Source organism: Drosophila bipectinata, chromosome 3L (genome assembly GCF_030179905.1).
Source record: "Drosophila bipectinata strain 14024-0381.07 chromosome 3L, DbipHiC1v2, whole genome shotgun sequence".
In the NCBI taxonomy this organism is placed as follows: Eukaryota; Metazoa; Arthropoda; class Insecta; order Diptera; family Drosophilidae; genus Drosophila; species Drosophila bipectinata.
The window spans coordinates 13,201,188-13,228,995 of NC_091738.1; the positions used below are offsets into that span (position 1 = coordinate 13,201,188).

Genomic DNA, 27,808 nt, shown 5'->3' on the forward strand with positions numbered 1-27,808 from the left:
GTCTGGGCACACTTCCTCGGTTTTTGGTTTAGTTCTCTTTCTCCGAATTATAAAAAACAAATTTAAACGATCGCGAAACGATCCCCGCTTTGGTCACTTCACAGACGACTCTGTCATCTACCGACAACTGTTCCCCCAAAGCCCCAATCTCCGTCGGAAACTGCGTGGCGCGCCGCTGAAGAGGAAGCAGCTGAAGCAGAAGTACCCAACCATAACAACAACAACAATACTGGAGAGGTGAAACAAAGGAGACGCAAACTTAAAAACAATTAAGCGGCTACTTGTGGTCGTCGCATCGTTGGAACATCACGTGATTCGGGGCCGTATTTATATCTGGAATCTCTAGTCTAGAGCCTTCCGATAGTCCTGCGAGCGTGCGCTAGTTTACATAACCGAGCAGAGGAGGAGGCAGCGCTGCAGCAGAGCAAAAAACAGGCGAAGAGCAGGGGAGGATTTGGGCTGGAAAGCGCGAAGGAGAGGCAGCAGGAGGAAAAGTCAGCCTCCTACCCATTATGAACAACCTAGCCGACACTGTGGTAGTGGACCCCGGATTCGGAGGTGGCGACAAGCAGCAGCAGGCCGGACCAGCGCCGCAGGATGCCAGCGTTGTGGTGCCCCCGCCGGCCACCAAGCAGTCATCGGCACTGAAGAAGACCAGTCGCTATCGCAGCCGATCGCTCAGCGCCTCCTCGACGGACTCCTTCAGCTCGGCCAGCTACACGGGCAGCAGTGAGGACGGCGATGATGTACCGCCACGCGAAAAGGTCCAGAAGAACTCGCGCGGCAGCTCGGACTTTTGTGTGCGCAACATTGCTGCCCAGCATGCGTTTGGCAGGAGGGAGATTGAGATTGCCGAGCAGGAGATGCCTGGAATTATGGCGCTGAGGAAGCGGGCGGCGGAGGACAAGCCTCTGAAGGATGCCAAGATTGTGGGCTGCACGCACATCAATGCCCAGACGGCGGTGCTCATTGAGACGCTGGTGGAACTGGGCGCTAGTGTACGCTGGGCTGCCTGCAACATCTACTCCACGCAGGTGGGTGTTTTTTAAATATTGATTATTTTATTAATATTTATATTATTTTAAGGTAAATATTCAAAGCACGAACTAAGTATTTTTTTAGAATCCCCACGTGCTTGGTCATAAACTTTAAGTTTCAAAAGTAGTTAGAAACGCCATATAACCCCCAGACAGACAGAATATGAGAATTGATTCAATTGTATGTCATACTTTTGCATTTCTGTTCGGAAGTCTGGGTGTTTGTAGATTTTTATTTGAATTTTCGGTCACTTGATCTGGGCAGCCGCTTGGAGACAATTGCCGTCACGTCGCCCGGCGCAAACAAATGATCAATCAAGCCATGTTAATCAATTAAGCGCCCTCAGCGCGGCTCAAGTGTTTGGCAATCGCTGAGTAATTGATGTGCTCTGAATTGGGTCGCCATCGCCGGAGCACCACATCGTCTTCTATGGTGGTGGTGGTGGAGTCGCAGCATCGATTCTACTCTGGCATGTCCAATGCAATTATCAAGCGTCTGTAGACTCTAAAATGTTTATGGCATCTCTAATAGAACTGGCATGGCACTCCCCTTCCTGTCCCGCTGCCAGTTTTTATCGCTTGCGGCCCTGACGGCCTGTCACGCTGAATCACCTGCCCACCAGCTTATCAGCCCAAGTGCCAAGTGCCCGTGCTTAGCGAGGGTGCAGCGCGATTCTCGTATCAATGCCGATATAAGCTCTAGATATTACCCGATGTTTACATCGCCTTAGGGGACCCATCTATCACATACCTACGGGAGTATTGATCTTTTTTACGCAATTCTTTAATGATATTTTGAGTTTTGAATTTAAAAATATAATAATTTTATTGTAGTTTTATACTAGAACTTGGGAAGTGCTTTATCTCAATCAGTTCGATTTGTTATCAGCCCGATATACACACGTTTAAGACCCATATTATAAATATGTTTACTTAGCATTAGGGTTCCTCGCTTTCCTTGACGATAAATATTCTAAAATAAATATGCATACATCAGGTCATATTTATTTTAAAACTGCATAAACCCTAAAAATCGATGACTATTCAACTTAAGAGGATGACTAACTATTTTTTAGTTAATTACTTTTGTTAATTACTAAGGTGATGGATATACCTTCATGTGAACAATAATATTTCCCATTTTAGAATGAAGTTGCTGCCGCCTTGGCAGAGTCTAACATCCCGATCTTTGCTTGGCGCGGGGAGACGGAGGAGGACTTCTGGTGGTGCATCGATCGGTGTGTGAATGCGGAGAACTGGCAGCCCAACATGATCCTGGACGATGGCGGCGATGCCACGCACTTGATGCTGAAAAAGTACCCGACCATGTTCAAGCTGGTCAAGGGCATTGTGGAGGAGAGTGTCACTGGAGTGCATCGCCTCTATCAGCTGTCCAAGGCCGGCAAACTGACGGTGCCGGCGATGAATGTCAACGACTCGGTGACGAAGACCAAGTTTGACAATCTGTACAGCTGCAAGGAGTCCATTCTGGACAGTCTGAAGCGTTCCACGGATGTCATGTTCGGCGGCAAGCAGGTAGTCGTCTGCGGGTACGGCGACGTGGGCAAGGGCTGTGCCCAGGCCTTGAAAGGGCAGGTAACTAACGGAATAACTCATCTTTTTACGTATCCTTTAATGATATATTCTGCAGGGCTGCATCGTCTACATAACGGAGATCGATCCGATCTGCGCTCTGCAGGCCAGCATGGATGGCTTCCGAGTCGTCAAGCTGAACGAGGTGATTCGCAACGTGGACATTGTGGTGACGGCGACGGGCAACAAGAACGTGGTGGTGCGCGAGCACATGGACAAGATGAAGAGCGGCTGCATCGTCTGCAACATGGGCCACTCCAACACCGAGATCGATGTGAACGGCCTGCGCACCCCGGACCTGACCTGGGAGAAGGTGCGCTCCCAAGTGGACCACATCATTTGGCCGGAGGGCAAGTATATCATCCTACTGGCCGAGGGCAGGCTCGTCAATCTCAGCTGCTCCAGCATCCCCTCCTTTGCGGTGTCCATTACATCGGCCACCCAGGCTCTGGCGCTGATCGAGCTCTTCAATGCTCCGCCCGGCCGATACAAGTCCGACGTTTATTTGCTGCCCAAGAAGATGGACGAGTATGTGGCCAGCCTGCATCTGCCCACGTTCGATGCCCATCTGACGGAGCTGAGCGACGAACAGGCCAAGTACATGGGCCTCAACAAGGCCGGTCCTTTCAAGCCCAACTACTATCGCTACTAGGCTAGGCTAGGATGCACTTGCGCACGGAAATGCGGACAATAACACCACGATAACAACAACAACAACAACGCCAACGAAAGTATTGTCTTTGCGAAGAAGAAAAACTATTTAGAAAGAAAAAACACACACAAAATCAATTGTTGACAGACGACGAACCACAAAAAAGAGGAAATGGAGGTCACAAAGTTACTATTAGTTAGCTCGAGCGGAATTCTTAGTTGCTTTTTTTGTTAGCATTTAACTTTTAGTATTTAGCACTTGCTTTAGCCGCAGGAGTATTCTTACTTAACCCCCTCTCAGACTCTCTAGACCCCCTTGATCCTCCGCTTAACCCTCAACTAATCTTGCCCCTTTTAAGAATTTAACAATTTTGAAATGTTTTATTGCCGATTGATTGAATTTATTTTAGAAATAATCCCTCAGTTGCTGCAACAATGATGTTAAGATTCAGAACTCAATTATGTGACATGTTTTTAAGGCCATCATTTATTTAAAATTTCTAAAATTTAGAATCTATATCACTTCCTCATTAGTTTCTCTGAAAATGTCAAGCTATAAAGGTTTCATTATTACGAATAGACCGTATTATAAAGGTTTTCTGCAATGTGCTAACCCCTTTGTTGTAGCAACATGATCGATTTAAACTATCGTATTGTTTATGTACTTAATTTGTTGAATGTTTTCCGTTCCTCCCTCTCCCCAAACTTGAGAATGTTGATAGAAATTCAGTGCAAAGTAATTCCATTTATTCAATTATATACACGCTGGCATATATATCAGATCGAGAATTATATATATATACACTGCATATACACCTAATCTGTATATTAGAGAAAAAGTAAAAAAATGTTTGTAAGAAATTTGTGAAAAACGCAAAAACAATAAAAAATATACAAAAAAATTTCAGCAACAAATCCTTTCCCATAAAAAACACACAAACTCCAATTATATTTCAGATGCATCACTCGTCTATTTCTCATTTTTTTGTTACCTTAAACTTGTTATGTTTTTTCCATAAGTTTATATAAAATGTAAACTACTCGAGTTCGTTACAAAAAATTATACATTCGTTTTTTTTTTATGTATTACAATTATATTCATTCTTAATTTGTTTTCCTTTCAGTGTCGTCCTTTCATACTTTTTACTTAAAATGCCGTAGACTTAATTAGTTTAATGCTACACACATATATATCCCGTGCTCCCGGAAGAAGTCAGGACGCGGAAGTCTACATCGCGTAACTAAATCTTAATAAAAAATTGGAACAAACAAATCATGCGGAGCCGAAAGTTTGCCGGAGAGCGAGAGTGAGGAAGAGTGGAAACTAAGCTCAAGCTGTAAGCGATGTATGTTGTGTATGTATGTGAGGCCTATTTGCATCTGGAGGGGATCGGCGGGATTTAGTCGAGGAAATGCGGCTTGAGGTGCTTCAGCATGCCGAAGGTGCGGAAGCGGCGGATCTTCATCACCTTCATGAGTTCATCGTCGCAGATGGCGAACTGCTTGTTCTTCGGATCATACAGATCGCGCTCCTTAATGATGGCCCACACCTTCTTGACCACCTCGTGACGCGGCAGTGACTGGGCGCCCATCAAGGCGCTCAACTCCGGTGACAGGTTGTAGGCACGTGTGAAACCAGTGCTCTTCCTGCCGCTACCACTGCCAGCACCGCCAGAGGCCTTGGCCTTCTTCTTGGCGGCCGGCTTCTTCACCACTTCGTAGTCGGAATCGGATCCGGCATCACTTTCGGTACCGGAGTCGTCGGCATTCAAGCTCTTACGCTTCTTCTTCGGCGCCTTGTGCTTGGTGGGCTGAGGTCGCTTCTTGGGTCCCGGCTTCTTCTTCTTCTGGGACTCTTCCTCACTGCTGCTGGGATCTTCCTCCTCGCTCTGCTCGCTCTCATCATCGGGATCGGCATCAGGGTCCTTGCCATCGTCATCGTCCTCGTCATCCTCCTCATCCTGCTGCTCATTGATCACCTCCATAACGATCTTGTCGAACTCCTTCTTTCGGTTCAGCAGGGAGCAGTTGAGCTTGCCCTCCACCTGCTCGCGAACTCGCTTAGCGGAAATAGTGGACAAGTCGGCGTCCTTCAGCACCGCTTGGATTTCGCGGCGCAGGTCCTCGCTGGAGATGTCCGACATGTTCCTAACTTGTATGTACCTTCTTCCGACTTGCGGCGCGACACGTTTTTTTCAGCTCTGTGGGATGTAAGAGTCCTTTCGGTTATAAGGAAATTCGCTCTGAGCCGCACTTAATATTTTTCACGTACCTGCGGAACTGCGTTTGGTGGACTTTTAATGTTTCCTGGGCGATTTTTCCGAGAAGGCTTCTACTCTTTTTTTCTCTTTTTTTCCAAGTGTCCGGCGTCTGTACAGGGTTGCTTATAGGGTTGACAACATATCATTATATCGATATCAATATATCGATATAATTTTATACATATCCATTATTGGTTTCAACTTTTGGCACTAACTTTTGGTTTGAACTAATTTCTACGAGGATATTAAGTTCCATTTAATATGGATTTTAACAAAGAGATAGATAGCGTTCTTGCTGGTTTTGTTGACACCACAAAATTCTTTAAGGAGCTGGCCGAGGGAGCTCCTAGTGAATACAGGGATCGGATCCAAAAAAGGCTTGAAACTAGCAGCCGAAAACGAGTGGAATTCGCAGCATCCTTAATCGAGATGAAGATCGAACACAAGGACTTGTGCGCGTATCTAGAACAGGATAAACAGAATCCCCCCTCCTACGAGGAATGGAAGAGCGGCTGGCAAAATCACCAAGAGGCCGTGATGAATAAAAGGTCAAATGTTAGGAACACGACCGAGTTCAAGAACATTAAGCATGAAATCGAGGCGGCGGCCAAACTCAATAATCTACAAACGTCCAGCGGGAGTAGTAGGGATCTGCCAAAGAATGGAGATGACGAAGACGACGACATCCAGATCCAGGGTAACAGCGATGATGTATTCTCCATATACGACCCATGGACGAAGGAGGTAATGCTTCATCCCGTCCGTAATACGAAGTGTGGTCATGTCTACGACCGGGACTCTGTCATGAGAATTATTAAGGAAAAAATTAGCACTAGATGTCCGGTTTTGGGTTGCGGAAGCAAGAGCTATTTGCACCCGAACATGCTGGTCGAGGACGAGGAGATTCGTCAGAGGGTGCTCCGTCAGTTAGAGGAGGATGATCATGGGGATCAAGAGAATGAAGTGGACGCTTTTGATGATACGCAGATAAGCGAAGAAGAAGAATAATTTTGTAGAGCCAAACAATATCTGTAAGAACCCATCTAGAGATAAACAATACATAAAATAAACATATAAGCAACAAACACAATATAAATTATGTTGTTATTGGTTCGCGTCTTAGCTTCATACCTATCGGAAAACCAAAACAATCGTGGTTGGGTATTTTTTGTATCTAATTTGATAAAACTGTACTTAAGATTTTTCATTTTCCTGAATTTTAGACTTTGTATTGTAATACTTCTATAAAAAAAAAACAAATTCAAAAAATAAAATTTGTTTCTGGCATAGTCAAGGCAAAAACCATGCTCTGCGGGGTGGCAGCTCCCATTATGATAATGTGGCAGCACTGCCATGGGTGACAACTCTGGCTAGTCTCACCGTAAAAGAACGTCGCGTATTTTGTTAAACAAAACTTAATAATACTTAACAACTATTTTCGGCCATTGTTAGGCGCCAGTTCAGTGGCCAAATGTGCAATAAGTGTATTTCGCAGTTGACAACCGCCCACGTGTCGCGGAAAGTGCCCAAACTGCAGCAGCTGCAGCAACAATAACAAAATCGCCAATAAAAAATTCTACAACAACAACACACCAGTCGGGGGCGCTGAGGTAATTTTGCTATTTTTTATGCTATTTTTTTGTTTATTTATATAGCTAGTATGGTGAGCCAGCTATTGTGCGTGTGGGTCCGGGTCCCAATGTGCGTGTGTGATTTTCTAAATTTGATTTCTGGTGCAACCTGGAGCTCTGCACGGATTTCCCCCCTACTCTAGAATGCCCCTTTTAGTTTTTATTGACATTTAGTGTACATAATATTAGTATGTAATGTGGTAAATAATAAAAATAAGTCACAAGCAATGCCAAGCTTTCCTCTTCTTATTCTTTTCTGCTCCGTTTTGTCGGTCTGCTTCGCGTCTTTGTTGTGCCGGCGTTTTGGCGATTTTGTTTTGTGTTCTCCGTTCGCCTTTGCTACGCCCTTTTTCCAATTGGACTTTATATAGTTGCTCCCCAAAATGAATTAAAAAAAAATTGTATTATTTAATATTCATTTGTATGAAAAGTTACTAAACAAAAGCCTTTGATAAGCTTGAGTAGATAAATCATCTGGTTTTTACATTTTACAAACAGTGATACGTCCATATGAAGTAACATGTCTGGCATAAGCCTTTGTGTAGTGCTTGAATACAGTGAAAGCTACATATGTGGAACCTCTTTAGAAAACTGAAAACTTTAAAGAACCTTAATCATCGTACAGTATTACCTCCAAATTGTAAACAATAAAATGGAGAAAATATGATACTGTCTATAAAGTCTATTTACATGAGTATATACTCATCTTCAAAAATTTAGTCTGAATAATAAATTATCTTAATGATGAATAAATAAAATATTCTATAAGAAAATAATCAATATCATAATAACCCAAATAATCCATAACTGATAATATATTAAGTTCCACCCCTAGTAGATAAGACTGTTGATAGATAAGAAACCTAACTTTAATGACGATTTAGTTCATAAGTTACCTTTAGTTTGTTTTGATATTTTTAATACTTTTATTATATTTAAGAAATCCTTCAAATAAACAACATTCTCTTGTTTTCTTGAAAATTATATTGTTTACACAAAATTTATGTGTATTTTGTAATATTATTAGCCGATTTGAATATTTATTTATTGCAACGCCTTAGCTCCGTGTTGTCAGGCATTCATTTCTTTATTTATTTCTATATTTTTTTTTGTGGCTTGTTGTCGCCTTACAGTCCTCGAAAGCAGTCTCTTGCCTCTACCTGTTGCTGGAAGCCACCCACAATCTGGGGGGAATACTTTCCCCAGGCAGTGTGGAGGCACAAATTTAATATTTCATCGTATTTTTTGTTATTTCTTTTGGACCAATTAGATGTTCTTGGCATAGTTTTTTCTTATTTCGTCCGATCTAACATTGCTCATTTAAGTAATCACATAAATTATCACAGATTTAGAAATCAGGCGATGTTTTTTTGTGGTTTCAAAAATTAAAGGAAAAATTAAAAATTATTTGAAAAGTTTTATAATTTTTGGATTATTTTAAATCAAATTTTAAATTAATATAATGGAACTAAACTTTTTTTTAAGACCTTAGATTATCTTTATTTTATAGCTTAAAAGTCACGGTGTTTCGTCACTAAAATGATAGATATTTCTTTGTTATATTTTAAATTTAAATACAAAGAAATATTTTACTATAATTATTTAAGAATTAATTTAAATAAAATAAATAAAATAGCATAGAATATTTCCAAAAATTTTTTTTAAAAAACCTCATAGCATCTTTGTTTATAGCTTTTAGAAAATAGCAACTAAATTCTCGACGTTTCGTCATTAAAAAACGACGTCAAAGTAAAAAGCAAGAACTTTCGCACGGTGAAAAATGTTTTTCAATTTTCCGCCGCTCCTACCCCCCTTCCCACCCTTTGACTTTTCCTCCCGCAGGGGAAAAAAGCATCGAAAAAAGTTTTCACGCCCACACTAGAAATTCTGACGCGCTCGATTTGCGTTTGTGTTGGTAAGATCGTCTTCTATATATTTTTTATGCTACCCGCTTTATAATTTATGCAGAGAAAATCTTAAAAAAAAAAAAAATAAATAAATAAGCAGTGCCGAATTCTTTGTTGGCTGCATTAAGACGTTTTGGGGAACGGATTGGATTGGCCGGAAAGTGAATGGTAGAAGGATAGATGGGAAGATGGCTGGGAGGTGGGTGGTGGGATGTATTTTGTGCACAGTGGGCCATAAAAGTCGTCCCACTCATAACTCATAGGCCAGAACTATTTGGATGTGACCCTGGGCGAGGTGCTTGACAGTGTGTCGGAGAGCGGCAGCGAACAATTAAATTCGGTTGGAAATGCACATATTTTTTTATGTTTCAAGCATGTGCACTATAAATTTCGGCCCCGCACTCCCCCTCCTTGGGTGATTCGCGAATAAATTCCCTTTTTTTTTGCGGTGCATTTGTTTGGCCCTGACATTGCACTTGCAGCATGGAAATGTGTGTGCGGAAAATGGAAAATGCAAATGCAAATGGCAATATTTTTCCATGAAAAATGATTCGCTTTGTTTATGACAATTTCTAAATTGGAGACTGCCACAAAGGCAAGAAATCTGAAGGAAATATAAGATTTACAAACAAGTACAGTGAGTTACAAAGGGAAGCTAAATCAAAACAAGTAAAAAAAATGTTCATGTTTCATGCAGTCATCTTAAAAGCGGTTCAAAGTAGTTTCCAATCAATATTTTCATTATTTTATTGTAGTTTTCGAATCTCTACTGTATAGAGAGGTTGGGGATAGTTCCAAGACTTAGATGGGCCCACGTAAAGGCGTCATAAAACACGCCCACAGCCATGACACAATCGAAGACGCTGCCCGGTAATCTGCCGCCCATTTTCTCTGATTCGATTTTCCTCAGAGAGATACGGAAAAAGGCATTTGACGTTTTCCCTGTCGTCGTTGAACAGTTGCGCCCAATTTGGCCATAAATTTGAAAAATGATTTTCTACAAAATTCTGTAGAGGAGGCTGAGAGAAGAAGGAAGAATTCTTGGTCGCTAAATCAAAGCTGAGTCAATTTTCTTATTTTTAGTTGCTGTCTTCGGGGGGCTTTTATTTGTATCTTTTCAAAAGTATATTCCTATTTTCAAATAAAAAACATATTTGTTTCTAAATTTAAGCAAATTAAGTTTGTGGGCAATCTAATTTTAAATATATTTGCAATTTACTTTGATTTTCCTTCGATTGCATTCCTCGGCCGCAAATCAATCGAAAGAGAAAATGCTAGACGGGGAAAGGGGGGTAGGGGTCTTGAGATATTGATCGGAGATTAGTCATGCAGGTGGTTCTCTGTGGGCTGTGAGAGATAGCCCACAACCCCCAGAATCGAATCAATTTGGCAGCTAGCTGCTGTTTAGACATTCTAAAACAATCATAAATTATATTTTATATCTTGGAATCGGCGTCCCAATTGGCCAATTTGTGAATTTGTTTATTGGCCAAAAAAAAATTATGCTCAGATCTGGCGAAAGTTATGTCAGAACGTTGCCTTTCAAGGTCGTGGGGTATGCTTTTCTTATTGTATCTCAGGGGGTTTGCAGTAAAGGATTTTTGCAGTTAAGATCGTCTTATTGGACGCTGGCCAAATAATAAATTTTATTTTTTTTTTCACATTTTTCCTTCTTGACATCGCTTAGGGAAATAAAATAAAATTTAAGAAAAAGTAGGCGGAGGACTGGAAATATTAAGAGGGAAATATATTTCGGGAAACCATCCATAAATAAAAAAATGTTTTTTTTTATGTCTAATGCTATATTTATTAGAGAATTTTTAATGAATTGGGGGGATGAGTTGAACTTTTATCGAGAGGTGTAGTAAGGTATCTAAGAGATATATAGATACTTATAGGCACTGTTTAAGGAACCATTATATTAATGGCCAGCCTCTAAATTATGACAAGCAAGGTTCTAACATAAATGTTTCCAATTTGCCAATTTCCTTCTAACTAAGATGAGACCTTAGTGTCACAATGCCTTGACCCAGTTACCCACTTACCGGCGATACCAAACCGCCTCTGGAAACCCAAATGCCCCATCCGACGGACAACTCTCATCTGGGTGTAGGGTGCATGGCCGAAAGAAAGAAAGATCCCAAAACTTTTTCAGAAAAACTTTTCGAAATTAAGAGCCGTGCGCCGATCGTTGTTGAGTTTTCCAACGAGAGGCAGTCTCGGTTCTATTTTCGAAAACATATTTTCGAAACTAGGAGAGCCGGAGAGAGGAACTTTTTGGGGGGCTTGTGTTGTTGTTTGTGTTGGAAATGTGAAAGTTCATTGTTTCATTGAGGAAAAATGATGAAAAAGACTTTTGGGATGTGGGATGTGGGGATGTGGCACGTAGAGATGCCAAATTATCTAACAGTGCTCGGGAAAATTCGAAAAGTATTCGAAATTTCGAAAACAGAAAGAAGATTTTCGAAATGGGAGCAGATCGGCGTGCGCCCCGGCCCGGCCGATGCTCAGTGGTCTCTGCGGAGGTTTCACGTTTGAACGTTCAGACGATTTCCACGGAAAAGCGCAATGTGAAAGCCAAAAAAGACTAGAAATAGCCTGGCGTGACGTCCAATACACTGAGACAGAGACAGAGACGACAGACAGCAGAACCATTAACACCATAACATCATCAGTAGCAGACGATATCGTACCGATCCCGAGAGTGGATCCGATTTGATCTGATCTGTGATGTGATCTAGTATCTGATCTGATCTTTATCGATCGTTAAGTGTTATGAATTAGTGCCAAACAAGAGAGTGTCGCGAAAATGCCAGCCGAATAACCGACAACATTCCATTGAAGAAACAAAACTAATTATCGAGAGAATTATCGAAAAAAATCGAATAACTGACAGGTGGTTGTGTCCTTTTGAACGCGAGTGTGTTGTGAGATCGAGAGATATATAAAGATGCGACATCATTATCGGGCGTAAGCGACCCAGATCAGCCAGATCGAGATCAGCTTTATTCCCGAGATCGAGAAAGAAAAAAGAAAACAGCGCGGATTCTGCCGATTTGAGGACCATGCCGGTCATTGTCGATGCCGCCAGCGACGAGCCACCAGCAAAATGTTGCAAACATTGTGAGGGTATGCCTAGATCTTACATCCACCTATCTATCCCATACTCTACCCCGATCTATATAAACAAAAGCCGGGCAAAACGGTGCCGGAAAAGTGCAGCAGGAACGAGAGTTCGAGTTCACTAACCGATTCTCTACCCAATTCCGTTCGATCCCAACGGCTATTAACTTCGGCCCAAAATCCAAACACAATTGAAAGATTTATGCGTAATTTAGCCGCCCTCCTGCGTTTGATTATTTTCTACACCTAGAAAAAAAACTATACATTTTTTTTCGATATTATTTGCTGAAAGAAAAAGGGGATATCCTTTATAAACAAGACCATAAGCCCAATTTAAATAAAATAAACAAGCTTAGTGATTGGAAAATAAATGGAATATTATTTTTTTGTAGTGTAGCACTTGACTGACTTGAACTGGCATTAACTTGGCTGCCCTGCCCTGCACCCATGGCCCCGTAGTTTTTCCGTTTTTTCCGCCGCCTCCGCCCTCCATTTGTTTGTTTTAAATTTTTGATTGTTGCTGTTGCCTTAGGCAGCAATTGCCGGGCACTTAGTTTTTCCTGCTTTTCCTACCGCCAGAAAAAAAAAACAAGAGCAACTGCTGACGCGTCTACTTAAAATTTTTCGATGGAATTCATGACAGCTCAAATGCCACCGGCTGCAAAATAGGCCTCGAAATTAGCTAGGAAAATTATGGTTAGGCCTGGGGAGGGGCGGTTGTACATAGTTTGTTTTTGAAAAAAGAATTTTCGCAGGGATTTTGACAACATTAAAATTGTGACCGGAAATGTCAAAATATTTTGAATAAATTAATTTTAAAAGTGGCTTTCTTTTATTTCAATTTTAAGATATGGTTCTGTTTATGTTTTAAAAAGTGTTTCATATTTTGAATCATACAGGATTCTAAAAATCCTATGAGTTTTGTGAATATAAAAAGCATAAAATCCATTAAAAAAGCATACTTTAAAGACTTAGTCACTAAACTTAAGATTCATAACTATAAGACAAAACAAGTCTAGAAAATGTTAGTATTTTAAAGTTAATTCAGGAAAATTCCAATTTCTATTCCAATTTTAAAATATGGTCTTGTTTATGTTTTAAAAAGTATGATGGTGATTTATAAAGAAGTCTAAAGATGCTATGTGATTTTTGTGAATATTAAAAGCATTAAATTCATTAAAAAAGTATGTTTTTACCTTGAAGCCTTTGTCACTTAATCAAAGACTTATAACTAAGTCTATAAAATGCTAGTATTTTTAAAATAATTCAAAAAAATTTGTGTATTTTGAACATCAAACATATTAAACATGCTTGCTATGCTTTTAATATTAATTATTGCCTGAATATTGCCACTGAAACTTGGACAGTTTAAAAGCTGAACTAGAAAATCTAGAAAATGCCAGTTGTTAAATTTAGTTAATTTTTTGTTAATTAAGCAAAAGCGTTGTCCCTAATGAGGGAGGCTGTGCTTCTGCTGCCTTTGGCAGTGCGTTTTTGCTTGGCACGCGCTCAATGTCAGAGTGACCAGCCCCATCCCATACCATCCCATACCACCCCACCCCACCCAAACGAACGCCCAGGCCACCCCCTCAGAATCCCAGCCCGCTAACGAGCTGTTAAAAATAAAGCAATGTAAAATGTCAACAAAAATGCAGATATTCTATATGAATACAATGTAGTAGCTCATCTAGGAACCCAGCCAGCTTATGCTGGCAAAGTTCAACAAAGCGTGGGCGTATCGCTAGAAAATCATGCGGAAAAAGATTCGAATCCGTTGGGCAAATAATCGAGTTATGTAACAAGTTTACGAGGAAACTCCTTTTATCTGATCCAAAGTTTTCGAAGAGGGCATTTAAAAATAAATAAATTAAGTCTAATAGCCAGAATTAATCAAAAACTAAAACAACAACAAGCCAACAATAATCTTGGCCATATAAACGACTTGTTTACAACAATGCAGTGTAGTCTTGTTTACAAATCTGGCCAACAAGAAAGCAAAAAAAAAATTCCATTTCTTGCGGCTAATCGGAACATAAAATTTTCCAAGCCTTGACACTCTTTTAATATTTCGTATTCTATATACTGTAATATAGTATAGTTTTTATTTCTTTGATATATGAGGGAATTAAATGATTTCAAACTAAAACTGCATGTAAAGAATTTCATTTCTCCTTTATGGCTTTTTTATTTACAAAATCAGAATGAGACTGACTGGCTGAAATAAAATTCAAATTTAATGAAAATCAAAAGACGATTCTTTCTTCGCCCTGCCCAGCCTCCAGGTTACTTTTACGACCATTTTCAATGTAATTTTTAGTGTTGAGTGGGGCACAAGGTGTTGTCGTGTTGTGTGTTCGGTGTGTGTGTTTGGGGCGCTCTTAAACACTTTAAAATGAGTGTCGCCGAGGCTATTTCCAGCCTCTGGTTTGCCTCCCAGCCTGCCCCTCCTGATCTGGCACTGATGGGACGGTATGTGGCATGTGGCATGTGGGGGGAAGAGAACTTCGTGCTGAACTGTGAATTTGAAAAGGGGAGAAATTCGGAATTTTGAGTCGTTTCAGAAAAGGCATTTCATGAATCAGTCCAGTAAGTACTGGAAATTGGCAAAAAGCTCATTGGTCTAGTTTGGGGCATAGAAAGTAGACTTTTTGGCTAAAAATTAAACTAATTAAATTTAAATTAAAAACCAAAAATTATTTGAAGGAAGGTAAACTTTTTTTTAAAGAGTAGTAGTACAGTAGTAGAAGAAGTAGAAGTTAAAGATACAAGAGAAAGTACCTTATAGGTCCTCACTGGGTTAACATGCATTTATAATAAATAGTAAAATGAATTCGAACGTACATTCGGAACGTTCTGACGGCTGGTCACATATAAGCACTTTGCACTTTTTTTTCCTAAACTGTCAAAAAAAAAAAAAAAAAAAAGAGAACTTTCCATTTTAAAAGTTGCAACTTTGCAACATCGAAGAAGATTCTGCGTAGACGGAGGAATTTCAAAATTTCATAAAAGAGGGATTTAATATTATTACAACGGGAGGAAATCCCCTTAAGTCAAAAATGCCCCACTCAGCCAGGGCAATGACCCTGCGCTCTGATGCGGCTAATAATAAAAAAAGAAAAACATCGGATCCAGAAATTTCTCAAAAAGTTCAGGAAGAAATGGACATCTTGGAGTCAGAAGAATGCAACGATAATGTTTTACAGCAGACTTTGATCAACGAGCAGGATACAAATGTCATCAACATCAACGACAATGACAACATCATCATATCCAAACCACAGCAAGTACCGCTTAGCTATAAAAGCAATCATAAAGGTCCTTATTTTGTTTATATTGACAAACTCACTAACGGTGACAGTACTAGAGAGAATCGTGAACCTATTAATGCCCTCGAACTAAATGCAACTATTTTTAAGCTTAAACTTAAAGATATAGTCAAAGTCAATAAAATAGGCTACGGGCGTTGTAAGGCAGAGTGCAAGACAGCTAAAGCAGCTAATAATTTATTAAATTCTGATTTAAAAAAAGAGGGCTACGACCCTAAAATTCTTAAGCATTTTATTTTTAAAACTGGTATCATTTTTCAAATTCCAATTAAATTTACTACTGACGATTTAAAAGAATTTATTTCATCCCCAGTGCCTATTCACGAAATTATTAGAGTAAATAGAAAAAATGAAAACAAAGAATTTGTCCCCACGTCCAGGGTTAAGATTATTTTTGAAGGCTCCCAGATTCCAGAAGAAATTGACTTCCTTTATACAAAGGTCAAAGTGGAACCTTATGTTCCTTTTAGCCAATGTTTTAGGTGCTTCAGATTTGGGCATTTTGCTCAACACTGTAAGCAGTCTGAAGAGAAGTGTCGCAATTGTTCCCTTTCTCATCCAAGAGAAGAGACATGTACGACACTTAAATGTATTAACTGCCACTTCTCCCACACCGCTACCTCACTTGAATGTCCGGCAAGAAAAAGAGCGTTTGCCATACAGAAATGTATGACATCGCAAAACTTATCTAGAGTGGAAGTTAGAATAAGATATCCTGCTCTTTTTGACAAACTAGCTCCATCCACTCCTGAGATTTTTAATACCACCGAATTCCCTCTACTAGAAACCCCTAAAAATTCTGCATCCCCGGTTTTGCAGGATAACACTAAACTAGCTGCTGAATCTATTCACAAATATTTACCCTACAACAAAATAGCTAAAAATTATAAAAACAAGTCGATCGAAGGAAGAAAGTCGCAAGAGACGATGTCCAATTGGAAACGAATTATAAAAGATCACGAAATTTCTCTTGAGGAAAGATTTGTTCCCCTTCAAGGGGCTCCTCTTTCCAATCAACCGGCTGATTCTAGCTCTTTGCCACCTTCAGCCAGTTCTTATCAGAACTCAGCCTTGGAAACAGCTGAGAACAGCTTAATCAACATTTCTTCGGAGATTGCCTCCTTCCTTTTAATAGACAATCCGAACAACTCAGGTAATACCAGATCTTTTCTCGAATCCTTAAGGGATATTATAGCCAAAGCCAACTCTGAAATCGATATTAAAAAAATGAAATCTTTAATGTCTTAATCTCTCATCATGATTAAGCCTATAAAAATACTTCAATATAATATTCAAAGCTTAACTTCACAAAATAACAAACAGTTGTTGGAACTTTTTCTTATAAATAACAATATTGACATTGCCATTCTATCTGAAATTTGGGTAGTGGATAATGCCATGTGTAGTCTAGCAAACTATAATTTTATTTGCAAGCCTCGTGAGGATGGTTATGGGGGCGTAGGGATTTACGTGAAAAAGAATATTAATATAAAAATCCTAAGTATTAACTCAAAAATCGAATCTATCGGTATATCAACTAAAAACCTTAGGCACAACTTTAACATATTCAGCGTATATGCCCCACCTAATTTGAGCATACATGATTTTAAAGCAGGACTCAAGGAAACTATGTCCTTAGCTGCTAAACTAAATGGTCCCTCGTTAGTGGGGGGCGATATTAATGCCAAATCGCCCATATGGGGCAGCCTCATTCAGGACAACAAAGGTATGGCAGTGGAGGAAGTACTTTTATCCACAGGTTTTTTTTGTATTAACGATGGTTCTCACACCTATTCCACTAACCCTACTTCCAGTTCAGCTCCTGACGTTTCGTTTGTTAATAAAAATTCCCTTTCTCCTATTTGGACTACTGCAAACTCTAAAATCTCTAACAGTAACCATTTTCCAATAATTATTGAATTATTAAATGTCCCATCCACTATCACCTTACATAAAACCTTAACGGAAAAAGTTATAAAAGATTTTTCCAAAATTAATATTAGCTCTCTTGACAGTTTATGTAGCACAGCTAAGGACATAATAAAAAAAAACACTATAAATCTTAATGAAAATAATAAATATGTTCCAAAAAAGTATTGGGATAATACTTGTGAAAAGCTTTTTAGATTAAGGAATGCATGCAGGCAAAAATATTATAAAACCAAATTGACATCCGATGCAGTATTGTATTTAGAGTCAAATAAAAAACTAAACAATTATTTTTATAAAGTTCGCAAAGAAAACATGAATACTCTAGCTGACTCGTTATCGAACACCCAGTCTCCAAAAGAGTTATGGGAAAAAATCAAACCCTTAAAATATTATAGACAAACTAAACCCACACCTAAACTTTTTGACGACCAGGATCATCAAATTTTTGTTCAGCAAATTGCAATAGCTCCTGACACCCCAGGCTGTATAAATTATAATTTCCCCAATTTTGAACTTGGATCCATAAATAGAAAATACTTTTCTCCTAATGAAGTCTTAGACTTTCTTAAGACTCGTAACCCAAATTCTTCGAAGGGATTGGATAACATTTCTTATAGTATGCTTCTATCTTTACCACCCGAACAAATTCAAAATTTTGTTTCCATGTTGAATGATATTTTTAACGAAGGCCAAATACCCGATATATGGCGAAAAATTAAAATCGTACCTGTTCCAAAAAAAAATTTAGATTCCTCTATCATTACTAACAATAGACCTATATGTTTGTTAAGTGTAGTCTTTAAGTGCCTTGAAGGTCTTGTTAAAAATAGCTTAGAAGAACACATTACAAAAAATCAATTACTTCCTGACAGGTCTTACGCCTTCAGGAGAAACCGCTCAACAGCACAATGCATTAATGATGTGATTAACAATGTTGCTAGTCTTAAAGCCAAGGGCTTTCATGTTTTGGCAGCAGTACTGGACCTGAGCAAAGCCTTTGACTGTGTCAATATCTCCATTCTTTGCAAAGTTCTTGTTGATTTTGGTTTCAACCACCGCTACATTAATTTCATTATTGAGTTTTTGAGAAAAAGAATCCTGGTCTTGGGAAAATCCGAGGTCATTGTAAGCAAAGGAGTTAGTCAAGGAAGTTGCCTCAGTCCTATTCTTTTTAATCTGTACACAACCGTCCTTCATACTATTATTGATCAAAAAAGTCTACTTTTTCAATACGCGGACGATTTTTTTCTTATTGCTTTTGACAAAGACTTCATGACTGCTAGAGAAATTCTTGAACAAAAGGTGAATCTTTTTAAAGAAACTTGTGATACGATTAATTTAACTTTTAATCCCTCCAAATCATCTGTGATACATTTTAACAATAGGAGACGTTCTTTAAATATTATGTGCAACAATCTAGTGATTAAGGAAGTTGACCATGTTATTTACTTAGGAAGAACCATTTGTACTAACAACTCTTCTATCAATCATGTTAGACACACGCTTGCTAAGGCGAATAAAACAAATATGTTTTTAAATATGCTTAGTGGTTGCCGCTTCGGTATCCACCCCAGCGTAGCTCTTAAGTTTTTTAAAGCCTTCGTTAGATCCAAATACGAATATGCATGCTCTACCTTTGCTAATATCTCGAAGACTGTTACTTCTAGTATCCAAATACATGCTAATTTCTACCTAAGGAAATCCCTTGGACTATTAAAATCCACTCCTGTAAATATTATTTACCACCTAGCAGCAGAACTCCCCCCTGCCTATAGAATGAAATTTGCTACAGCTAAGGAATTAGCTAAAATTTTCACTCTTAATCTCCCAGCTGCTTTACTACTTAAAAACAACTTCGCCGCCAAAAACACTACTTATATCAAAACATACTTAGAATTTAAAGACATTTTTGATTCTTTAACCTATGTAAATTGCTCATTTTCTAAGCCTCGGTTTTTAACATTTGATTCAAATTTTTTTAAGGGTTCTTGCCATAACAAAAAATCTAGCAGCCCTGACGTGGTGGACATTCTTTTTAGAGAAAAACATAGTTTATTAACTAGCCAAAATTTCGAAATAATTTACACGGATGGCTCTATTAGAGATAATTTCACTGGGTGTTCCTTTTATCATGTCAATAGTAACACAACTAAAAGCTTTTATATGAATAAGAAGTTCTCTTCACTTACTGCAGAGCTTACAGCCTTAGAGAAAGCCATTGAATTTGCAATTGACCAACATATTACAAGGGTAGCTATCCTAACGGATAGTTTGGGTGCTATTCAAGCCCTTCAAAAGCGGTATTCTACTAATCGCATTGTGGCTGAAATACTCAGAAAAATTGACAACAATATATTGGTTATTCAACTACATCATATTCCGAGCCATTTGAATATTAAAGGAAATGAAGTTGCTGACTCTGCTGCAAAAAACGCCAATACCTTGGGATCTTATCTAAATATCAGATACACGATCAATGATGCTATCACTCACATCTTCAACAGAATTAAAACTGATTGGGAGCGCGACTATAATTCTTTTTGCATAGAAAGGAATAAAGGATACTGTCTTCTATATCCATATACCTTACCCAAACCATGGTTCCAATCGGAAAACTGCAATCTTAATAGATTGCAGATCAAACAAATTAATAGAATCCTCAGCGGTCATTCTTTTGATAAATATACCCTATACAAACTAAAAGTCCATGACAGTCCCAATTGCGATTGCAATTTCAATACTATAGAGGATATTTCACACATAATTTTAAATTGTTCCAAATACGATAATATTCGTAGGAACTTCCCGCTCCTTCTAAAATACGATAACATTTATCGATTTTTTTCTCAAGAATCAGTTGAAAATTACAGCTCAATAACTAATTTCATTAAACTGGCTAATATAGATTTATAAGGCGCCTTTTAACTTCTTTATGTCACTGGAGATAATTAATACTATTAACTATGGATAACTATTAACAACCAGCATGCGCATGTATTAACACGGTCACTTTAAATAGTTGACTATCGCATCTATCTTCATTATCGTTTATTTCCCATCCACATCATCAAGCCTCAAGTCATATTAATATAAATAATTTGTTCACATTGTCATAACAAGTATCTTGGAATTTTTTAATTTCACACATAGGCGTTGGCGTTTACCCGTCTTCACGGGACGGCCAAGGAATTCTTCCCCCTCTACCGAGCTGGGAAGTAACTTAATCAACAAAAAAAAAAAATAAATAGTAAAATATTTAATACAAAATTTAGAAATTTTCTCCAGTGTATACATCAGTTTCTTTGGAAACTACTAACCAGAAACCACTCAGTTTGCAATTCAGAAAATCAATCAACTTTTGAGGCTTTTCGGCCAATGAGAAATTTGAAATTTCACTTACAACCAAAGAGGGGGCAAGAACAAAACCAAGTGGCAAATAAATTTGCACTTGCATCATCATCATGATGATCATGATGCTCATTCTCATGTGATGGAAAATGAAAATGAATATGAATATCCATGGCAGCCAGAGCGTCGTGTTCAATTGTTTTTCCTAGCAGCGCGCGAATGTGTGAAAAACATGCCACAAAATTGCCGAAAAAGCCGCACACGCACACACACATGCCAAAATTTTTCAGGGGGTGTGAGGTGGTGGTGGCCTCTGTATTTGCATTTTGCCCATTTTTGTAGTCAAATTTCTGTTGTGTTGTCTGAATCAGCTTGGACCGCCCGTTCAGCTTCTCCCCCATCCCGTTCTGACGTCTTTTGGGCGGCGAACTCGTACAACGTGGCGTATGAATATAGAAATTTTATTACTTCTCCCGCTGTTGTTGTTATATCTGTTGTTGTTGTTCTTCTTGTTTTTGTTGTTGTTCATGGCTTGCGCAATGTTTACATACATTAAATGGCAGCGTCCAGTCAAAGTCAAAATTCATGTACACTACAGAGAGAGAAATAAATGTAATAGTATATCAATATATATTTATATTTATGAGTATGTGTGTAAAATACTTGAAGAGTTTTTAGGTAATATTTCTTTTAAGATTAGGCTTTTTTGTGGTCATATGAATCTATTTTGAAAATCTATAAAGGTTAGTTCACTTAGAAATAATCGTATGATATTTAAAAAAAAAGAGAAGAGTACCGGCTATCATACATTCGAGAAACTTTAATAACTGGGAACTCTTTTTCTGGGGACTGCGTTTCTAAAGGTATCCCACCTAGATACTCTATATTTTTAGGTTAGATATAGATATATAGAATAATCTATAAACAATAGATTAGTTTTGAATTTAAAGAGGTATTGTTGAGGGATATAAGTATTTCTAGTTATTTAGCAATTAAAAACTATATATGGACTTTATAAATGAGAAATTTTAAAGCCTTCTTAAGAAATGTTGCAAGACCTTTAAGACTCTCTTTATAAGAAGGCTCTTAAAAACACAAGTTTTACTAGATAAATTCCTGAAGTTTTTATTATTATTCCTAAGACCACAATTTTTTCCACAGTGCACTGTAGATTTTCGATTTTTGAAAAAAGAAGAGGTAAGCGAAGCTCTGCCACTAGTTGTTGTGCATTACTTTTGCATGTTGCAGACACATGTTCGAGAACAAAAAACCAAAAACCGAAACAACAACAGCAACAGGCAGTTTCTCATACACAGATATAGTATATTATGTGCAGAAAGTATATCCAGAATGTATGGCATCCCCCCTATATATATTCTATGTATCCCACATTGTCCAGTTCTACCTAGTTTTGCAATTTGCTGGCCCGGCCTGGCCAAGAAATTCGTTGGAAATTCGTTTCTCCAAACGAAAGCGCACGCATTTGTGCAAATAAACAAAATATGTGGTGTGGGCCGAAGAACAGGTGCGGGTGGGTGGTGTGAGGCGTGTCTGGGTGGCGGGTGTAGGAGGTGGTTTGAATTATTTACAATGGATATTGGGCCTATATGTGGGAGTGCTGGGCATGAAATTAGAATGAAAGATTTACTAGTTTGCAGAGGAGTTTTAATTAAAAGTTGAATTCTGATAAGAGAGAATAAATTCTCTTGTAATCTATACTCTTTTCTTAAGATTTTCCTCATTTTCTTGGGATAACTGATATAATTCTGTAGTTGCCCCTGGAAACTACTGCATTCCGATTCCACAAAAGAAAAGCGATTTAGTCGAGAAGAGTCTCTGTCTCTCTCTCTGTTGTCTCTCAAGTAGGCAATCTGCAGGTGTTCCTTGCTCTGGGATAAACAAATTACCTGCCTGCCCCCTGACCTCTTGCCTTCACGCAGAATTCTTTTCATTTGGCTTCTGGCTGGCTTATTGAAAAAATATATATTTTTCTTGGTAATTTAGTTGAAGTTTCCCGGCGAAGCGTAGATGTTTGTGTGTTCCTGTGTGTCTGTTCGCAAAGGTCGTTCCTCATGTTTCCCATTGGCTTTTATTTAATAAACAGATTCACTCGCCCTGCCCTTGCCTCGGTTTTCGGGTGCATTTATTTGCCCAGTTTGGCTTATTGAAATGGAATCCCATGAATTTTTTATTGTAAATGCAACGATTTGTATTCATGGCATGGCTCGGGTCGAGTTCAAGATCCAAGACTCCAAAGGGGGTGAAGAAATGGCGGCGGCGACCTTGATTTTGAACTCATTTCGATGAAAATTGTACCATTAAAATGGAGGCCAATGCCTGAGCTAAGTACTCTCAGACCCTAAAGGGTGAAAGGTTAAAGAGACAAAATCAGTCTACTTCTTATAGAATTTTATGCAAATTCCTTTATGATTAGTAGCCCCAATTTCTGGTTGTTGTTTATCTTCAATGAAGACTATTTTGGGAGGAAACCCATTTAGATGCTTTCCAGTCCATAAACATTCGGCTAAACTTTTATGATAACTTTATGTGCCAACACCACGTATGTACCACCCCGTTCGTACTCGGCGCACGCCTCATTAGAACACCTTTCAGTTTGCGGTGTAATTTTCGCAACATTTTTAATGGCGTGCGGGGACATTTTGGCACTCGAGTGACCGTGTGCGTTTTACCTCACTTATCCCCACTCTTCCCTCCTGCCGGTAGGGGGCTTCTTCTGGCCGCGTCGCACGCAAAACTATTTAGAGAAGTGTCAAGAAATGTCTGCATTTTGCCACGATTCGCCGTGGCCATTGCAACATCGTCGACGTTGCAGTCACACGCCTGCCACTGCCATCCTACCTCTGCCCCCGTCCCCTATATATCTACATAGTTATATATACTTATTCAGATCTGGTGCGGGCGGGCGTTGATAAATTACAAAACATTGCAGTGGCTATTTTAAATGTGGCATGAAATTTGCATTTCATATGATTTGCAGTCGCTTTTTAGCCACTTTTTTTTTTTTAGCCACTCTTTGCTGAAAATGCTGTCAACAGAATCGGGGCTATAACGGCCTAATCTTCCTGGCTCCTACGCCCACGTGGGCGTGACTTTCTGGCCGAGTAGAACTGTGTCACAGATTCCCCATTGGCTTTCGAGTGCAGAGAAGCGCCTTTCTAAGCAAAACCCCAAATCTTTTAAATAAAATAAAATAAATATAAAAAAATGAATATATAATGGGGAGTAAGATTGTCATTTGCGTTGCGTTTTGTTTGTTTGCCGTTCTGTGATTTATTTTCAGTTTGACAAATGCACAAAAATTTGACCATGACGTGTCAAGAAGTGTGGTCATTGTATTTATAATACCTCTCCGATATATAGATAAATGGGCGACAGACCCGGACAGCTGAGCGATAGATGGATGTCTCGCGATGACTCTTCCAGAAAGGATCGCAGCGCAGCGTGATCTGAGTGGCTAATTAGTCAGAAATTTTGAATAGAAAAGGCAGCTTTTTAACTGAAATAATGCTTGAAGAATTGGCAGTCAAGTCCTCCCTTCGTTGCAAACAATTATTTCCTGCTTATTCAGCTCCTTTTAATTGAAGTATTTCTCTTTCTGGCAAATGGCAATTAAATCCAGACCAGCTCAGATCAGACCCAGGCAGTCTGATAACTTCATTTCCGTTGAGAAAAGTGCAACAGCTGGGCGGAGTCTGCTTATTAATAAACATGAAAATTGTCAATGTGGGTCAGCAGAAAGTAAAAATATGGCAAAGGGACTACAACAAGGCAATGCTCTAAGCCAGACACTACAGAAATAGCAGTTGAAGTTGAAACAGGTGCACTTAGCTGGGGGGTCACTCACGCCGACACTCTTGAACTTTTCGAATGGATCCCCAAAAGAAATTGCATTTTATGTTCGCTGACATGGAGACCAAGCCCTGCAAGCTACGTAACTTTTCAATTTCGGCTCTCAAATCCCAGAACTACAAACACACACACCATGGCCTGTTAGTTGGCCCGACAATGCAATCAACATAAATACAAATCCCTAAACTATTTTAATGTCGACTTGACCCGAAAGCATCCTGTCGTCCCATCGTCCTGTCGTCCTGAGTGTTGATGTGGTAATGGAAAAGTTTGGCACCCCAAAAAAAAAAAACCAACTTAAAAACGCATCAGAGCCGGGCTAACAGGGCGTATACGTAATCGGATGTGATTCTCCTGCCACCGGAAAGTTTGGAGTGATGGCTTTATACTCTTGGGAGTCGATAAGGATTTCTTTTCTGATTTTAGAATGAAGCTTTGTATTAACTTACTAAGCTAACTTTTAGAGGTTATTCCTCCAGGGATTATATTTCTTATTTATTTGAGATGGTAGGCCTATTTAATATATTTCAGCAGCTAATTGGCAACTGATTTCGAGCATTGAACTCTGCTCTCAATAAATATTATAGATCTTAGTTGTGAAACATATGCAGACACTTAGGTTCATTGACATTTTCATAATATTTTGCCATTAGCGTCCCAATTTTCCGGGGCGGAGAAAAACAAATCGAAATATGGGCAAGACACCCATGGATATTAGAAATTATGAAGACATTATGAAGCCCAGACATGGCCCAATATTTTCAAAAGACTTTGCATAAATTGCCATGTTTTTCAGCTGAGATACCAAAAGCGAAACAATCAAATGGCAATTAACACTTTCCAGCCTTTCGGGCTAATTGATGGGCCTGGCCAATAACCTCGACGACCATACACCATAGACCATAGTTTTTCTTTACAATTAGTGGAAATTTGTTGATTTGCATAAATCTGTTTCATTGGCGCTTTTTTTGTTCTTGTTTGGTTGGGATCTGTCTATTTTTTGGTTTGATTTTTTTATTGGTTTCAGTTGCGCATTTGCTGGACTTTGTTTATGTTTATGCCGTTTGTTGTTAACTTAAATATTTGGCTGCCATTGCAGGCCCATACATTAGTCACCAATTAAACGGTTGCCCATTGCCTTGTTTTTGCCTTTTTCAGAATTTTAATTAGCGTCGAATAGTTTGGAAAACTATTTGATATGTTCGGGTTTTTTTTTTTGACTTTAGAAGATTTAATATTTTGTTTACTTCGAGGGGGTCGTTTCACCTTTTCAACTCTGCGAGTCTCGTCGAATTTGTTAATTGCTTTTGAAGGCAGAGCTAGAGCGCGACATCATAACCATAAATTTTGATGGGCCTGCATTTATTTTTAACCCGATTTCCCGTCGTCCCGTCCATAGTTTTTATATCAATGTTGGGGCTTCTCTATATATGAGTGTGTATGTTTCGTATTTTTTTTATATGCTTGTCAGCCTTTTTAGAATTTATGTTGTGTTTTTCATACATTCTTTTGGTTTGTCTCGGACGGGCTGATTCCTTTCTATAAAATAATTTTGTTGTCTTCACCGCCACAGCCTCCCTCGCTTTTCTTTTTTATTTTATTCTGTGTTGGGCGAGAGAGACCCCTTGGGCGATTTGTCGGTTAGTCTGTTAGTCTGTCAGTCGGAAAGCAACAGATTTCTTTGCTTCACACGCATTTGACTTTCAAATGAAGGACAAATATTGTAGCGGGCAGGCAGGCCGAGGCAGGCAACAAACAAACAAACATAAGGGGGAGGCAGGTTTGCGAGGGCGTTTCTTCAAAGTTTTGCATTGGATTGAATTTTTCCACATAGGTTGTGGGAGTTCTGAATATGAATTATGTGAGTAATTTGATTTTAAACTGTCTGTTATTGGGGGAAAGTGGAAAAGTTTCCACAAAGTAATTGGCCTGGACATCCCTTTATAGTAAACATATCATAAGAATAATAGAATTTAATGGGAATATCTCAAATAATATCATAAACAAACCTTTGTTAAGCTCTTTTAAAAATATATATATTAGTTTGTTTTTCTCGACATTCCCCATTAATCCCCCTCTTGGCTTTTTTTTAAATTAAATTTTTTTTTTATGCTTAGAAAGCTAAACTAATTTATGCTGCACACGTTGAGAAAGAGGCAGAATTTCAGAGGCGTTTGCAACGTCCGGCGGCAACACAAAAATAGACTGTTGCCACTTAAGCCGCCGCAGCAGCAACATTTTATCGACACGAGCCAACTGTCAGTTGCCCTGGGATCGTATCGGATCGGGATCCTCATCTAAGCATTGTCAGAGCCCCCTGAGCTCTCTAGCTTTTTTAGACCAAATAAGCGCAAAAAGTATCTCGCAGATACGCAGTGCATCAGATGCGAATGCAAATAACTTGGCACGCATCTTGTCGTCGTCGTCTTGGTTTTGTTTTTATTTCTTTGGGGGGGTTTTGGGGCTTGGGGGATTCTTCTTTTTTTTTTCACTATTTTGTCGTTGTGGCCATGCATGAGAAACAGATTCTAATGCATTTTCCTTGGCCTGCCCGAATAATTTCGAAACTTAACTTGTCCGCTTATGTCGGAATGGGGGAATGGGGCATGAGGGCATGTGGCATGGGGCATGGGGATTCTTCCATGTCCGTGCAGTTTTTGGTCTTGTTTATTTAGGACTCGGCCTGTCTGCCTGTTGGATAATTTTCTATTTTATTCTTGCTGGGTCTGCATAAAAAATGCAAAAACCAAACGTCAGACGAGAATTTTATTTGCTGTTTTTATTATTTTCCCAGTGACTGCTCCTCCCGGCTCCTCTCCGGGTTCTTCTCTGGGCTTTGTGGTTGCCATTCCCATATAGAATCCCATTCCCTCTGTTAGAAAATTGTTTTGTTTTTGGCCTTTTATTTGCCTGGCTTTAATTAATTTACAGACCAGCCGCAAAAAGTCCTTTCCTGGTCGATTCTTTCTGGTCTTGGGATCTTAAGATATCTCTCCTCAGACTTAGTCAGAAATTAAATAAGTGGCCCTTTAACTAAATTTAGTAGTTTTTACATAGCTTTTTCCATACTGACTTTGACTTTGGCAAATATTTGCCACGCTCTAACAATTCAGGTTTCAATCAAACCGC

At 39.1% G+C, this 27,808-nt stretch overlaps 4 protein-coding genes across 5 annotated transcripts in view; 3 read left to right on the forward strand and 1 right to left on the reverse strand.

Moving 5' to 3' along the window:
- The first annotated feature begins 1 nt into the window (after position 1).
- On the forward strand, positions 2 to 5,309 carry AhcyL1 (Adenosylhomocysteinase like 1). The gene is made up of 3 exons (XM_017240885.3): positions 2 to 1,034; positions 2,184 to 2,633; positions 2,689 to 5,309. Exons 1-3 carry the CDS (start codon positions 513 to 515, stop codon positions 3,280 to 3,282), a joined length of 1,566 nt encoding a protein of 521 aa, XP_017096374.1. The 5' UTR covers positions 2 to 512; the 3' UTR covers positions 3,283 to 5,309.
- Positions 4,228 to 5,705, reverse strand: Non2 (upstream activation factor subunit spp27 homolog Non2). Its single transcript, XM_017240887.3, has 2 exons — positions 5,554 to 5,705; positions 4,228 to 5,482 (listed from the first exon to the last, which is right to left on the reverse strand). Exon 2 carries the CDS (start codon positions 5,423 to 5,425, stop codon positions 4,682 to 4,684), a length of 744 nt encoding a protein of 247 aa, XP_017096376.1. The 5' UTR covers positions 5,426 to 5,482; positions 5,554 to 5,705; the 3' UTR covers positions 4,228 to 4,681.
- Positions 5,706 to 5,726: 21 nt separating this feature from the next.
- LOC108124926 (E3 SUMO-protein ligase NSE2-like) lies at positions 5,727 to 6,620 on the forward strand. Its single transcript, XM_017240886.3, has one exon. It carries the CDS (start codon positions 5,804 to 5,806, stop codon positions 6,548 to 6,550), a length of 747 nt encoding a protein of 248 aa, XP_017096375.2. The 5' UTR covers positions 5,727 to 5,803; the 3' UTR covers positions 6,551 to 6,620.
- A 483-nt stretch (positions 6,621 to 7,103) lies between these two features.
- The window catches only part of Mrtf (Myocardin-related transcription factor), a 46,901-nt gene continuing 26,196 nt past the window's right edge, over positions 7,104 to 27,808 (forward strand). The window contains exon 1 of one of the 2 annotated variants that reach the window (XM_070279488.1): positions 7,104 to 7,152. Coding sequence is in view for 1 of the 2 variants with exons in the window: in XM_017240822.3 (XP_017096311.2) it covers positions 12,146 to 12,209 (64 nt within the window). In the remaining variant the exon portion in view is untranslated. Of the gene's footprint in view, positions 7,153 to 11,579; positions 12,210 to 27,808 lie in introns of those variants that run through there. The other variant, XM_017240822.3, reaches the window with a different exon arrangement.

Bases quoted from the DNA above. Each gene is read 5' to 3' on its own strand.
- Non2 (XM_017240887.3), bottom strand. From the start codon at position 5,425: ATGTCGGACATCTCCAGCGAGGACCTGCGCCGCGAAATCCAAGCGGTG.
- LOC108124926 (XM_017240886.3), top strand. From the start codon at position 5,804: ATGGATTTTAACAAAGAGATAGATAGCGTTCTTGCTGGTTTTGTTGAC.
- AhcyL1 (XM_017240885.3), top strand. From the start codon at position 513: ATGAACAACCTAGCCGACACTGTGGTAGTGGACCCCGGATTCGGAGGT. The intron at 1,035-2,183 runs GTGGGTGTTTTT...TTCCCATTTTAG, and splicing joins GCAACATCTACTCCACGCAG to AATGAAGTTGCTGCCGCCTT. The intron at 2,634-2,688 runs GTAACTAACGGA...TATATTCTGCAG, and splicing joins CCCAGGCCTTGAAAGGGCAG to GGCTGCATCGTCTACATAAC.